Genomic DNA, 15,895 nt, shown 5'->3' on the forward strand with positions numbered 1-15,895 from the left:
CTAGACGTTCACCAAGATTGCCTTTCCTCATCAACAATTCCGTTTGGGAAAAAAAAGAAGAAAAAGAAGAAGAAGAAGAGGAGGAGTTCAAGGTTTCTATTTCGCGTTTCTTTACCGGAAAAAGGCCCTGGAGTTATTCGTTACGGCTGTTCTAGCTGTCCTACATACGTAGTATCACTGTTCCCTTCTTTGGGATAGATATACCCCCCCCCCCCCCCCCCAACTCGGCTCGGCCTGCTCGGCTTGCTCGGAGAGCGCTCCAGGCTGTGATATTTCCCTGTGCTCTTTGGGAATAACATCTTCTTTGGAAGAGAAACATATATGTAATCTCTCCCCCTCTCTCCTCTCTCTCATTTTTGTCTCCGCCTCTCCCCCTCTCTCCCCTCTCACTCTATCTATATGTAAATATGTAGATTATCCATACACACACACACACACACACACACACACACACACACATATATATATATATATATATATATATATATATATATATATATATGGACAGATAGATAGATAGAACGATAGATAGATAGATAGATAGATAGATAGATAGATAGATAGATAGATAGATAATGATATTCTCTAAATCAAATATATAGATGTGACCTGGAATAAGGAGACCCCAAATGTCTTGGTATCAGAAATTAGTGTCACAAGATAAGATACTTGCGCGCTCGTAGCAGCCCTCCGCCGGACGAAATTGTGATTGCATATGAATATTACCATAATTTCGTTGTAGATAATATAATAAAGTTATGTATATAAAGGCGTTAACATTTTCGTTTCCATACGAAAAAAAAATGCTACACATGCTGCACGCTCCCTATAACAGTTTACCTTATAAAATGGTTTGTACTGAAGTGTATGTGTGTGTGTGTGCTTTTTACAGACTGCTCATTTTATAGTTTTCAAACCGCTAATGATAGTTTTGAAAACAGCGATAACAACAGTCACGTGATCAATGTTGATATTTGACAATTTCCACCTCTTACAACTTCTCTCACCTCCCTGGTCTAAGGAGCACGCTGCGACTCCATTGCGCCTTGCATCCTTGAGATAGATCCACTGATGATAATATCCTCCCCGTTCCTCCCCGCACACCTGTAGCTACCTTGCTATCTACGTAAGACCGGTCTGACGAATCCACCACGTGCCGTGTGCCCCCCGGTGAACCCCGTCAGAAGATGATTAAGGATTCTACTATCACATTCCTCGCCCGCTGGTCCTCCCGACTCCCTAGTCTGAGGTTACGGAGCAGTTAATATGCTCCATGCTGAGTGTAAATCCACGATGCTTAGAGCATCGCTTTAACCCTTTCTGTGCCAGGGACTTTGGACAGCGTGTGCAATGATATGGACTTTTCTCTTCCAAACAGCAGGCAAAGTACACAAAGGATTAATTTATCAATCCACCTTCGGTTCTCGTCTGTGGATAAAAAAAGTGTCATTTTCTCTCATTTGCTTTTCTTTTCGATATCATTACACCATAGCAGTGGTTATTATTACAAATGTCAGCATTGCGGAGTTATGAATAAGGGGAAAGTTTTTCGTGATGAGATCACTGTGATGGATTCGTATGCAATCTCTTCAGATGGACACGTTGTTGCAATAAAAGAACGAAGAAATCCTCGGTTTAACGTGATGTGGGTTCTTTATTCTGTTACACAGCATTATCAGCGATATGTAACTGTGCATACTGCAAACTTGCGCTTGCTAGTGTGATATATTCAACAACTGTGTTGGAATGAGTGGTTCCTGTAAGATACAAACAAGAAGAAAATTATCTATATAACACGCCATACAAATCAGTATACTCTATTTCAGCTCTACACAGAAATAGTAAGACGATAATGAATATTTTCTTTCTTTCCTGATAACGTAATTAAGGCCAGAATATTTAAACAACGTTTATATCTATCCTAACTAACTCATGAGAATAGCTGTGTTATCTATAATCATGAGTATTGCTGTTATGTATCCTGTTATGTATCTGGTGTAATCTACAAGCAGGATAAACATAATGAACTTTCAATATTCTGTCTAAGTCAAACAAATCATCGTCGGTTAATAAACCTATTTAACACAATCAATATATGTCTTGAATCTTATGATTGTAAACGCTCAATGCCACATCTCACATCAATGTCACTATAAGACGTCCTGTCGCAAATTGTGCACTGATAACAACGAGCATTAGATTCTCCCTAGCAACCCTTTTGTGGTCTTAAATGAGACTATCAAAGAATCTACAGCTAGACATATCACTATAACTTCAACTTTAATATCCCTCCGCGTGCATGAACTTCGTGCGTGGAGCGTTCCTAACACAAATACCTTAAAGATATACATACGCGAAAAGATATAATCCAACTTTTACGTTTTAACGTAATACATAATACCAGAAAATCCGTTTGAAACTCCACGGATTCACATTCACATTACTATCATTTCGGACCGTTCTCCGATAGGGAGAGGTCTTTACAAAGACCGTCCAAAACGTTCAACGTATTCTCATTAACACTTTCCACACCGCGGACCATGCACCACGCACGCTACACTGAACGTTAATGCAATTGAACAATGCACGGAACAATAGACGCTAATACGTAGTACAGCGTATACGGCGATGACCTTGACCTTGACCTTGAACATACATAACCTTATATCTCATTTACGGTTTTTCCTCTTATAGTCTTAACTCCCTGACCATGGAAGCTTTGTTTGTTCCTTAAATGATGCACAAATCATAAAGGAACGATTTATGACATACCTTGGATTGTTGGACTTCATCACATTGTCCAAGAAACCCAAACTGTAAGCAAACTGCTGTGGCCAACTGCTGAGCAAACTGCTGCTCTTGTGGAACGACTGACCGGAACTCTTTGCTAACAGTCTATAATTCAGACCCTAATTTTGAGACTCATTCTATATTGTATCATTCCATGACATCCTGCCCCCTTGAACGTGACGGAAGTCACTTTATAAACACTCAACACGTGTACAGTAATGCGATTATTTACACAACAATGAACAGATTACCGCTCAAAAGTCGAGACCTAAATAGATCTAAAGGTGAAATTCAAACCAGTTGACAAACGAACACTCAAATAGAATGCTTTCTAAAGTCCAAGCAGAGTAAATTTAAGTTTCACCATTTCCATTAGGGCAAGAAATTGCGTGTTTGAGTTGATAACCAAATTCAAGAACTTAGTCGCCCAAAATGTTCAGAGCTGACGATGAAAAAAAACAAAACAAAGGCTACAGTGAATCCTTTCTTTAGAAAAACGCGATTATTTACTCAGTCCTTCAGTTACACCTTAAAGGTCTACTCTCTCTGTCCTCTTCATGAGAAGAATCAGCTTGGTCACAGGTCTCTTTGCGACTGACTTGTCTGCGTAACGGAGCTCGACGACGCGAACCAGCCCATCGTCTCCAGGGAAGGTCTGCAGGATTTCAGCCATTCGCCAAACGCCGCGCCTCTTGTCTTCTCCAATGACGAGCACAACATCACCCGCTTGTAGGTTCTCTGCTGCACGTTGGTTTTTCGAGCGCGGTGAGAGCTTTTGTATGCAGTCCATCCAACGTGCCCAGAACTTGTCGACCATTGCGTTGCACAGCTCTCTCCGCTTCCTGAAGTCTCCGTTGTACTGCGCACAGGGGACATCAGGGCTCGGAAGATCTCCTCTCCCAATGAGGAAATGGTTCGGAGCAAGAGGGGGATGATCGAGGGGTGAAGATGACACAGCTGTAATCGGTCGACTGTTGATCAACCCTGAAATCTGGCTGAAGACTGTTTCCCATTCAGGGAAGGGCAAACGATCAGCTTTCACGAGATGCTTCATGGCTTTCTTGACCTCTTGCACCGTGCGTTCAACAGCGCCCTGATGGTGAGGTCCACCAGGAGGCCCAAATTTCCACTGCACCTTGAAGCTACTACAGTGTTCCCTCAGTTCTGTCTGGTCCAGTCGTAGGTTGAGCGTGTTGATCGTGTTGTAAGCACCACGGAAGCAGGTCCCATTATCACTGATGATGGTGGCTGGTGCACCCCTGATGCTGATGAAGCGATCCAGGGCTTGCAGGAAAGCTTGTGTCGAAAGGTCTTGGACACAAGTGAGATGAACAGCCCTGGTAGCCGCACATGTGAACACAGCACAGTAACCCTTGGCAGTAATGTTGCGGCTTACCTTCACGTTTATCGGCCCGAGATAATCCACGAGCGTTGTCTGAAATGGCGGTGAGAAGGGCTTCACACGACACTCTGGGAGGTCCGCCATTTTCTGTTCGACTGGTCTCCCTCTATGCCTACGGCACACGATGCATTCCTTCACCACGCGTTTGGAGAGTCTCGTGTCACCGACAACCCAATACCTTCTCCTCACTTCCGCCGCAGTCCTGAGTTGTCCTCCATGAAGAGCAAGGGAGTGTCCATCTCTGACAATCAGTAAACTGATGTGGCTTTCCCTTGGGAGGAGATAGGGGTGACGAGTGTCGTATGATATCGGAGCATGGCGAATGCGACCTCCAACGCGGTACACTTTTTCTCCTTCGTCGAAGAACGGATCGAGGCGCATTATGTTGGCGTCTTGAAAGTTGATGTCCTTCTGCGCTTGACGTATCCAGTACAACTCGGCCTCCTTCAGGAGTTTGGCAGAGGGCCACCGCGAAATCTGCTGAGTAAGCTTCTTGAACCACTCTTTCTTTGGAACATCTCTCACAGATAACACTCGAGCTGTGACCATCTTCAGCCTTTGCCAATTCGAGAAGCTGGTGGGATCAACGATTGCGGTAGTGTGAGCCACTGCATTGACTTTCAGCGTTAGTGTCTTCGCATTTCGTACATGGAATTTCTTCCTCTCTGGATCCGAAGTGTCGTCATGGATGTTCTGCGGTGTCTTTGGCCAGGACTCAGGTGGTTGCTTCAGGTAAGTTGGTCCCTTGATGACCTCAAGCATTCCTTCCGCGGTGGTGCCTCTAGAGACGACGTCAATGACATTCTGATCGGTCGGCACGTAGGCAATGTCCTGGTGAGGGTCGAACTCTGAGGTGATTTCGCCCACTCTGTATGCGACAAACGAGCGAAAGGACTTGGACTGTCCCCGCAGCCACCTTACTACAGTCAAACTATCCGTCCACATCTTCGAATAGGAGATGGTGAAACGAAGGGCATCTTTCAGGGCAACCATCAGTCTTGACAGGAGGAGAATGGCCTGAAGCTCCTTCTGTGGCATGCTTGTTTGTTTGAGTGGAGTGAGTCGGGCTCTTGCAGCGACGAAGGACAACTGTACTTCCGTTTGTTCAGTCTCTGACCACCTCAACCAGACGCCGATGCCCATGGCATCTTCAGACGCATCACTGGCTCCGTGTAGAGAAACCTCTGGCAATGGCCTTTTCCCTCGCAATGTCTCAGGAATGAGACATCGTGGGATCTCTATGGTAGACGCTGCTTCCAAATCCACCTTGATCTCACTGACGATTCGACAGAGCTCAGGTCTGTCGTTGAGTGGCGTGTCCCAGTCAACATTTAACTGCCACAGTTGCTGGAGTAGAATCTTCGGCCGGATCAACAATCCAGAAAGCATACCAAACACATCATAGTATGATGCCGTGTGAGCCAACAACTTGCGTTTGGTTAGGAGAGCATCTTCCATGGGCTTGACTTCTTTTACAATAAGTGTGTCAGTCGAGAGGTTCCATTTTGTTCCTAACACAGATGCGGTCTGAGTGTCCTCCTCAGAGTCGCACACTTCCTGTACGTTCGACTGCCACTTGCGAATGTCAAACTTGCCCTTAGCAAGCGTTTCTACAAGCTTGGCTTTCAGATTGACGGCTTCCTCGACATTGGTGACCGATTCACTCAGATCGTCCATATAAAACTGATCGGTGACAACTTTCTTCAGTTGCTCATCATCGGGTGCGTGTCGATCTATGACGTGCCTGAGTGTGACAATTGCTGCCGTTGGAGAAGGCCTGTCTCCGAATGTCACAGTGGTGAGTTCATAGACTTGAATGGGTTGGTTCGGGTTTTCTCGAAAGACGTACCGATGGAACCTTGCATCTTCCGGGCTGATCTTGATTGCCTGAAACATTTTTCTGATATCAGCGATGACGCCTACTTCGTTCTCTCTGAAACGCAGAGCCACGTTGAACAGATCAGCATTAAGGTCTTCACCCTTCACGAGGTACTCGTTCAAAGAATGACCTTGGAATCTTGCCTTTGCGTCGTAGACGATCCTGACTGGGGTGGTAGGCGAATCTTTCTTTACCGCAAAATGTGGCAAGAACCACATTTTTCGCCCAGCTTCTCTGTCTTGTCTAATTTCTGTGTCACTGACACGACGTGAGACACCTCTGTGTTGCAAGTCCCTCATCTGCTTGCAGTATACGTCCCACTCCTCAGGCCTATCTCTGAATTGGCTCTCTAAGCCATGCAACCTCTTAACGGCGTAGTTGTAGTTGTCAGGCAAACTGTCAGGAGACTTCTTCCACGGCAATCTGACTTCATACGAGCCGTCCTGACGCTGAGAAACACTTTGCTCCATGGTTTTGGTTGCTCCTCTGTTCAAGATCTCTGTTGAGCACTTACATCGTCTCGGTTGCAAGGCTACTGTCTCCAGGCCGAGGAACTCCTCTAGGGGACCGATTGCCGATACGTTGACGTAATTAAGCAGAGCTGTAGGGCCTCCTGAACGTCCTCCTTGGATAAACCATCCCAAGGGGCATCTCGCCGCCACTGGCTCGTCAGGCTTTTCCCCAAGGATGTACTCCTCCCATACCATCAAGTGCGTGTTGTCAACGCCAAGCAACATGTCGACAGTTTCAGACGAGGCGGCGTGAATATCCACTTCCCTTAGATGGGGATACTGCTGGAGGTCTTCTGCTTGCACGACAGGGGCTTCTCCACAAGGCTTGTCTATTTCTGTGACGGAAACTGGGTACGACAAGTTTCCCCCGATGTCTTCGATGAAACAATCTAATAGTCGAAGCTTTCGTCTGATCCTGGTACCGCCAACCAGACTCAGATCGTGATCCTGGTAGATGTCTTTCTCAGTCTTGGAGAAGATGCCCTCTCTTACCAGGGTGGCCTGACTCCCACCATCTAAGAGAATCCGCACCAGCTGACGGTTATTTCCGTGTCGCAGATATCCCATCACAGTGGGGAGGACGCTCTGTAGTGCGCCTGTGTCCTTGTTCGCGACAGTCTTCACACTCGCTGAAGTGGTGTGTGGACGTGTAGGTGGCACACTGAGATCCTGCGGAGATGACGAGCCTTGATATTTCCCTCCATATACAACAGGGCAGATAGCAGAGAAGTGTGAATCATCTCCACAACTCTGAACCTTGCACGGCGACGCAAACTGACACAACTTGTGGTCGTATGGGGATTTCCCTGCAGGGCAGTTGTCATGACCACATCTACTGCAGATGTCATTCTTTTTCATGACGTCATACTTTTCCTTTAGACTGAGGTTCCTGAACTTGATGCACATTTTCAGGAAGTGCGTATTCGAGTTGACATGAAGAGGACACTTGGGAACCCCGGAACGCTTCCCCTCTTTAGATTGGACCTGTTTAGGTGGATTCCACGCTGCTGCATTTGAAGACTTGCTTCCTCTGTTTTGACCCATCTCACAGGTACTCGTCTTCTCTGGGAAAGGTGACTTCGCCTTCTCTTGGAGTAGGAGCTGTCTATGTAGCCACTTGACCAAGCCTCCAAGGGAGTCACTGATGTGCTCGTCTCTGACATCTCTGTAGTAAGCGATGCGATGTCCCTCAGGCATCTTTTGCTTGATCTGACTTAGCATGATTTTACTATTCAGCTCTCCAGAGAGGCCGATTGTTTCGGCCTGCATCTCAAATACCTGCAAGGTTTGAACAAATCCAGTCATGGCATTTAGACTAATCTTTCCCTTGATTTCGTACGGCTTCAGGTTTTCCAAGTCACGGAGTAGACTGTCGACAACTCTGTCTTGGTCTCCGTACTTCTCATCAAGTACCTGCCAAGCCCTCTGCACATTAATGCAGCCCTTTATCATGTTTCGTTCGCGAGCATTAATCATGGCTTGAGTGAGTTGGTAGAAACACTCTATCTCTGTGAGGTCAGCAGCACAATGTTGAAACAAGGTACGGAAACGCTGGTAGTCCTTGATGTCACCGTTGAAAGTGGGGAATTTCATCTTCTGCATCTTAGGTGTGCAAGATGAATGTCGATGCATCGGAGAGGACGGAGTTAAGGGAGCAATCGGTTCTGGACTTGTAGATCGAGGTTGCCATGACGCAGCCTCGGCTGGCGGTGCCGGATCTTGAACAACAGATGGTGTAGAAGTAGGGGGAGTTGACGGCGTCACGGGCTGGGAGGTAGGCGGCTCACCACAGCTTGCGGACCCAATGGACTTCCTCGCACGTACAATGGTTTCCACAAACCTACTCTCACACTCTCCCATCCAGGTCTCCTCTTCTTCGAATGTCGCCTCATCTGTTATATTTTCGACCAGCTCCGCATGCTTGCTTTCAACTTGTTTGAATTGACTTTCCGCCTTGGCTATGTACCCCTTTAAGGTGTCGACCTCACCAAAGGTGTCCTTTAATAGCCTGTCGATTGAGTTTAAGGTGCGTGTCAATCCCCCTTTGGTGTTTCTCCTGATCAACTTTAACTTCTCTACATCAGCCATGGTATGGTTCTGGAATCACAGCCTCTTGATGGTGAGTAAGTTGTTATAGCACGATAAACGTCGATGGTGTAAGTTGCATCCTGAATCCAATATACAAGAGTTGTTGAAGCTGTGATGGATTCGTATGCAATCTCTTCAGATGGACACGTTGTTGCAATAAAAGAACGAAGAAATCCTCGGTTTAACGTGATGTGGGTTCTTTATTCTGTTACACAGCATTATCAGCGATATGTAACTGTGCATACTGCAAACTTGCGCTTGCTAGTGTGATATATTCAACAACTGTGTTGGAATGAGTGGTTCCTGTAAGATACAAACAAGAAGAAAATTATCTATATAACACGCCATACAAATCAGTATACTCTATTTCAGCTCTACACAGAAATAGTAAGACGATAATGAATATTTTCTTTCTTTCCTGATAACGTAATTAAGGCCAGAATATTTAAACAACGTTTATATCTATCCTAACTAACTCATGAGAATAGCTGTGTTATCTATAATCATGAGTATTGCTGTTATGTATCCTGTTATGTATCTGGTGTAATCTACAAGCAGGATAAACATAATGAACTTTCAATATTCTGTCTAAGTCAAACAAATCATCGTCGGTTAATAAACCTATTTAACACAATCAATATATGTCTTGAATCTTATGATTGTAAACGCTCAATGCCACATCTCACATCAATGTCACTATAAGACGTCCTGTCGCAAATTGTGCACTGATAACAACGAGCATTAGATTCTCCCTAGCAACCCCTTTGTGGTCTTAAATGAGACTATCAAAGAATCTACAGCTAGACATATCACTATAACTTCAACTTTAATATCCCTCCGCGTGCATGAACTTCGTGCGTGGAGCGTTCCTAACACAAATACCTTAAAGATATACATACGCGAAAAGATATAATCCAACTTTTACGTTTTAACGTAATACATAATACCAGAAAATCCGTTTGAAACTCCACGGATTCACATTCACATTACTATCATTTCGGACCGTTCTCCGATAGGGAGAGGTCTTTACAAAGACCGTCCAAAACGTTCAACGTATTCTCATTAACACTTTCCACACCGCGGACCATGCACCACGCACGCTACACTGAACGTTAATGCAATTGAACAATGCACGGAACAATAGACGCTAATACGTAGTACAGCGTATACGGCGATGACCTTGACCTTGACCTTGAACATACATAACCTTATATCTCATTTACGGTTTTTCCTCTTATAGTCTTAACTCCCTGACCATGGAAGCTTTGTTTGTTCCTTAAATGATGCACAAATCATAAAGGAACGATTTATGACATACCTTGGATTGTTGGACTTCATCACATTGTCCAAGAAACCCAAACTGTAAGCAAACTGCTGTGGCCAACTGCTGAGCAAACTGCTGCTCTTGTGGAACGACTGACCGGAACTCTTTGCTAACAGTCTATAATTCAGACCCTAATTTTGAGACTCATTCTATATTGTATCATTCCATGACAATCACTATAAAAAGCATTCACCTGCCAGGAGAAGATTTAACATTTTGAATTAAAAAAAATACCTGCAGACGTCAGTAGAACTATTCAGTCAAAAACAGTATCTGTATTTTGAAGTCACTTAAGGATCAAAATACGCTGTGTAGCTTAAAGTCCAGTCATGCCTTGAGCTAGCAAAGGGATTAAAGAGGACGTTTCGAGGAGTATTGTTAGCGTGTCTTCCTTCCGTTGCGAGAGCGCAGACGTTCACCTTTTGTTTGGATAACATTAATCATTATACGATCAATCAATGCCCTCGGATCTTTTATGTACTTTATAGGATGATTTCCTAAGATTGCTCACTTGTTTATTTGCCTGCTTTCGATAGGAAGTATTTCTCTTTTTTTTTTTCAAATAGGCCTATGCATAGTTTACGAGAGTGATTTTTTTTTTTGGTTTGAACGCGCGAAGTATAAAACCACCAAGAGCTCGAACTGTTTCTTTAAACCGTGTGAGTCACTTTGTTCATCCATGCAAGACAAACAAGGATCATCGCCGTTCTTCCTCAGATGTAGATACGAGACGTTACACACTTGATTGAATTGTCAAACTGTCTCCATTCGCGACTACACTCACCCCCCCCCCCCTCGACCCACACCCCCTCAATCCCTCCACGATACCTGCAGTGAAGCTGTAAGGGGAAATCAAACGAATTTCCAGCTTCGCTTGTCACCCCCGGAGAAATCAACGTCTTCACTTCCTTCGTTACTTACGCTTGTCTTCCATCTTTTTTTCCCCTCAAATCACTTTCTAAAATTAATTTTCAGCCTGAAAGACACAGTCCCCCAGACGCATGCCGCAATTTGTCACAAGCAATTTGCAGAAAGTTAAGGAACTTGGGGACTACCGAGCTATACCTTACAGCATTTTGTGGTAACAACAGCGAAAACGGAGATAATAAGGAAGAAGACTTAAATACTGGAATCATCTGTTCCCGAAATGATTCGAACGCAGTTTAAAAATTGGCGGTAAGAATGCCCTTCAAAACATCGTAAACTCTGAATCACCATGAGTACAGTATTGTATATAACATTTACAAACCGACCTACTGAAATTCAGAATCCTTTTTATATACTCCTCGTTTACTAGTGATTTGTGTGTATGTGTGTTTCTTTCTTGTGTCAGAGTGTTTGCGCGTTCCTTTTGGGGTATGTTGACTGTAATGATATGCTATAATATATTGGGGATGTATTCAAGTATTAATACATTGTCTACTGTTCCTCATTAAACGTTCGTTTTGACGACGATATCAATGGGCAACCATCACCATCAATTATCTTTTATCTCCTGTGATGCGCACCAAACTCCGGGAGAAAATTTACACTCTAATTAGTCTCCGAATCACAGTTTTGATTTATAATTGCTCATTTTCTACTCTTAATCTGTTTCAATCAGTCATCCTTGTGTACATCGAGTTTGCAAGTAGATCGCTCTGCTGAAAAGAGAAATCGAAGTTCTCTCCTGCGCGCCAAAATCTCATTTGATCGTAAAAACTTCACGCAAGACTGATTTGTCAGATGCAGCAGATAGAATAGCAATCTAACAATATCCTTAACTTACCCGGTTGAATCGCCTAAAGAGAGGTTTGTTGATTATGAGGGCGATAATCAAGCAAAGATAGCTAATGAGAGTACTGTTTTGCAACGATACATCGAACTATCAGGATTGCCACTTTCATCAGGGATACCATCATTTTTCTATGAGTAAATAACAGACAAATGATACGTCGGCCAATAATATTGATTTCGCAAAGAAGAGAAGACACCAGTAGGGAAACATAAATCCATTCAGAGAACATCCTAACACCAGGGAGGTATCATACTTCTTGCTAACACCGAACAGCGTGGAATTACATCCGAGTATACTGGCAAGTCCGCGCGACGAACGCCTCAGGCACATGAATGATTAAAGTCAATCCAGCGGGAAGAGCAACGGGTCCCGAACGTCACCACCAACATTCGATTTCATCCCCCCCCCCCCCCTTTCTCCTCCTCCTCCTCCTCCTCCCTTGTCCAATCTGCTCTTTTAATCCCTCGCATCAAAATCTCCGAGAGAAGAGAACACTTACGTCAGAGCAGGGAGGTGGTCAGAGGATATCTGGGGACACACCTGCGGGTCCTGGTAAAAATGATCCGACGGTCATTACTGCAGTATAATTATATGTTCTCCTAGGAGATTAACCCATAAACTGTACTGGAAGGCGTATTCCAGTCCAGTTAAAAGTTAAGCTGATAAGAAAGAGTAAAATCTTAAGAGTTTAACAGTGAAAATTTGATCAAAATTGGATAAAAAATTAGGGAAGTTATTAAATTGTGAAATATTTCATTAATACGCTAATTTTTGCAGAACAAATTTTCAAACAGTTGATATGGGTATACGAATGAGTGAGCTGATTATGTCATCACCTCACAATTTTCTATTGATTGACCACGTACAAAAAAAAAAATGAAGAAATTGAAACTCTTCTGTTATCAAAGTGTAAAACATGATATTATTCCTGCTTGAATTACTTTAGAATAACGATCAGTCACATATACCAGGATTTGAGACTGGCATGGCTGGGGCGTAATTGCGTTTGAATTAAAAACTGGAAATATTTTCAAAACTTTATGTATAACTTATGTGGCAATTTGTGAGGGGATGATATCATCACCTCTCTATTTGCTGTGTTCATATTGACTGTTCAAGAACAGTTTCCTGAAAAATGAGCGAAACTTCAAAATTTCACAACTTCCTAATTTTCATCATCTTTTCTCATTATCAAATTGCCATTGTTGTGCTAAAAACTTTGTCTCCTTCTTTTCAGACAAACTTGCAACTGCACTGGAATTCCCTTTAAACTTCGCCTTTTTTGTGTGTGTATAGGTGTGTGTGTGTGTGTGTGTGTGTGTGTGTGTGTGAAATTGTTCGGAATTCTTGCTAATAGCAATCGATGATGGAGTCTTGGCAAGATCGAAGACATCAGCAGATTGTTGCAACAGACGAGCAAATTTCCAACAGCCGGTCCACTCATGCCATGATTCAGCATGTTGACTGTGTAGTGCGCGATCAAACACAATAAAGTACACATTGGACGGAATCGAAGTATTCAGACACATGCCATGTCCATGACGATCATATCAAGCTCTCAAGATTTCGCAATCTTTTCGGGATAAACTTGCCAAAATTTCGAGGAAAAAGTCCTTACCACATCGCAATCCAAGATCGAATGATTTATACTTGATATTTCCACCCTGATAAAACGATTGCTTGCGATTAAACAACACGCACAAGTAAAACGTATGTTTACAAATTATCACAACACTTCGAGATATCGATAGAAATGTAAATTACTGTAATACTTTTTTTTGGGGGGGGGAGGGCAGTAGCAATTTAATACTGCTGGCAAATCCTGTAACAAAGGGAGTGTTTACTAAGCGATTGTAACGTGTTGTTAGACCCTCGTCAGTATAGAACCCGACTATGCTGAGGCTTACCAGTGTGTGTTAAGTCTCAGCGTGCGGAAGTTATTCTATACTTTCTATAAACTTATCATAAGGGAAATATCGTATGGAACAAAACGAAATCTCAAACAAAACAGATATCAAATTATTGGTTTTTCCATATTCCGAGGCGAGCGGCGAGATAATCTCTTCGCGTGCCGAGCGAAACTTGTAACAGATTCCGGGAATTGAAAAAAAAAGAAGAAGTGAATCCCTTGTTACCGTGACAACGGCATGTTCTTGTAAGTTTCTATTTCAGCGTTTAAGCGCTTGCGTCGATTGTAGGACACGTGCCATCTACGGGAAAACGTTAATATACAAATATGATTATAAGATAATAACATCGGATAACATTTCAATCTATTCTTGCTGAGGAGTGACCAAAATTTGTGTGTTTTTTTTCAAGCAATTACCGAAAGACACTCGTGTTTGTTTTAAAAGAGAAAATACAACTATACAGTGCTTAAGTTGATCGAATGAGGTCTTGTAGATGTCGAGTTCGCAATGCCTACATCATTTCTAGGATATGAAGCAATAATAGGGTTCACGAGGTGATAGTCTGTCGAATGACGGGTTGGATATGTAAAGATGCTATATAACTGTCAATACATGGCGATAATCTGTCAAAAAAAAGTTCGGTTAAACCGTAATTTCGATGTTCGTATTGACTTCAATAAACGGAGTAAGTATTAAATAATAAAAATGTTACAAGCCCTATCGAATTTTGACATGGATTAAAACGTTCTGGGATTTTGACGCTTCAAACGTTCACACAACAGAGATATATATAAGTAGAAACCACACGTACAGAAATAGAATGAAGTGAAAATGGCATCCATACATAAGTCTCCCAATTATCTGATACACATGATCATCTCCCTAATTGACCTCCACTCTTTGAAGATTTAAAAAAAAAAACACCCAAACTTGTATCTACAATTGTCGTGTGATTGTGTCAAAGTATCCCACCAATGATATTTATTGGAGAACTAAAGGTTTGCAATTGCTAAGTAAATAACCAAAACATGATCGTTTTTAATGATTTTTCACTTAGGTTAAAAGAAAGAGAGGAGTTGTAACAGTCATTACGACGTGATTACCTCTGTAAGGGCATAATGTAATGTGGTTGCCACTATAGTGTCGCTGTCTCGTAAAAAAAAAAACACACTCTCAAAATTCGGTATCCCTCTCACCTCCTGTCCCATTTTTATGAAACCTCTATCATTCTGCTAAAATGATTTTGGTCTGTTTGTCAACTTCGGCTTCAACATAATGAATTGCACTCTACGAATACCTGGGGCCCGTTGCATAAAAGTTACAATTATGGTAACTTTGCCATCCAATGGTAACTTCCATTGAATTCTTGATTTTGATTGGCTGTTGAGTAAAGTTGCCGTGGTAGTTACCATTGGGTGGCAAAGTTACCACAATAGTAACTTTTATGCAACGGGCCCCTGGTGCTATAAGAGTTAATTGTAAAACATCCAAGCGACATAATGTCTTACTACTATGCTGTGCGTCGAAACGCTCGCTGTTAGGGCATGATCTGTTAGAGCGTCGCCACAAACATGACAAAAAGGATCCCTCGCCGCAAGAAAATAAAAAGACTTGTTGTACGGAATACCAAACTCCTATGGCTATGAACTGTCCCCTAGGCACTGCCTGTGATCTTTTCAGTCACATCAAAAGTCTATTCCTCGAAACAAAACAATACAAAAATCAATTTTATTTTTATTAAAAGTAATGAATAAACGAATAATAATTATTTATGAGTGACATTTCACACCCTGCTACGGAAATGAATGACTTGGAAAAAAAAAAAGAAAAATCAATCGATTAGTTGCGCTAGAAAGGACAAAAAAGGTCATTAGTGAGTCCGCCTGTGGAATAGCCAGCCCTCGTGATGAAGGTTTGGAGCACGAGCGAGGATCAAAGGAGGTCCGCTGATGGCGGCGCTCTTTTATCCCGAAACAGGTGCGAGATATCATTGAAGGAATGCACAGGGGGAAAATGACCTCCACAGGAGTGCGCTTTGCCCGTCACACACAGTTTGCGTCATGCTTTTTGCACTTTTCTCCAATCTCGCGAATAGAGTTCAATGATCACCGCATGTTAACCCACTGATTGCGATATGAATTCGTCTATATATATAAGCAGCAAGAAAAATTCCGAAGATGAGGGCATATTATAATTATACGGACTAAAATACA

The 15,895-nt window shown here is 42.9% G+C and overlaps 2 protein-coding genes across 2 annotated transcripts in view; both read right to left on the reverse strand.

The window, feature by feature from the left end:
• LOC139743612 (integrin beta-1-like) overlaps positions 1 to 15,895 on the reverse strand; it is a 139,580-nt gene that overhangs the window by 71,894 nt on the left and 51,791 nt on the right. The gene's annotated exons all lie outside the window — the stretch shown is intronic.
• LOC139743391 (uncharacterized) lies at positions 3,320 to 8,671 on the reverse strand. Its single transcript, XM_071653880.1, has one exon. It carries the CDS (start codon positions 8,669 to 8,671, stop codon positions 3,320 to 3,322), a length of 5,352 nt encoding a protein of 1,783 aa, XP_071509981.1.

This window comes from Diadema antillarum, unplaced genomic scaffold, assembly GCF_040938485.1.
Source record: "Diadema antillarum isolate AM-2024a unplaced genomic scaffold, OU_Dant_1.0 scf00000034, whole genome shotgun sequence".
Classification (NCBI taxonomy): Eukaryota; Metazoa; Echinodermata; class Echinoidea; order Diadematoida; family Diadematidae; genus Diadema; species Diadema antillarum.

Coding starts and splice junctions, on each gene's coding strand:
- LOC139743391 (XM_071653880.1), bottom strand. CDS start 8,671: ATGGCTGATGTAGAGAAGTTAAAGTTGATCAGGAGAAACACCAAAGGG.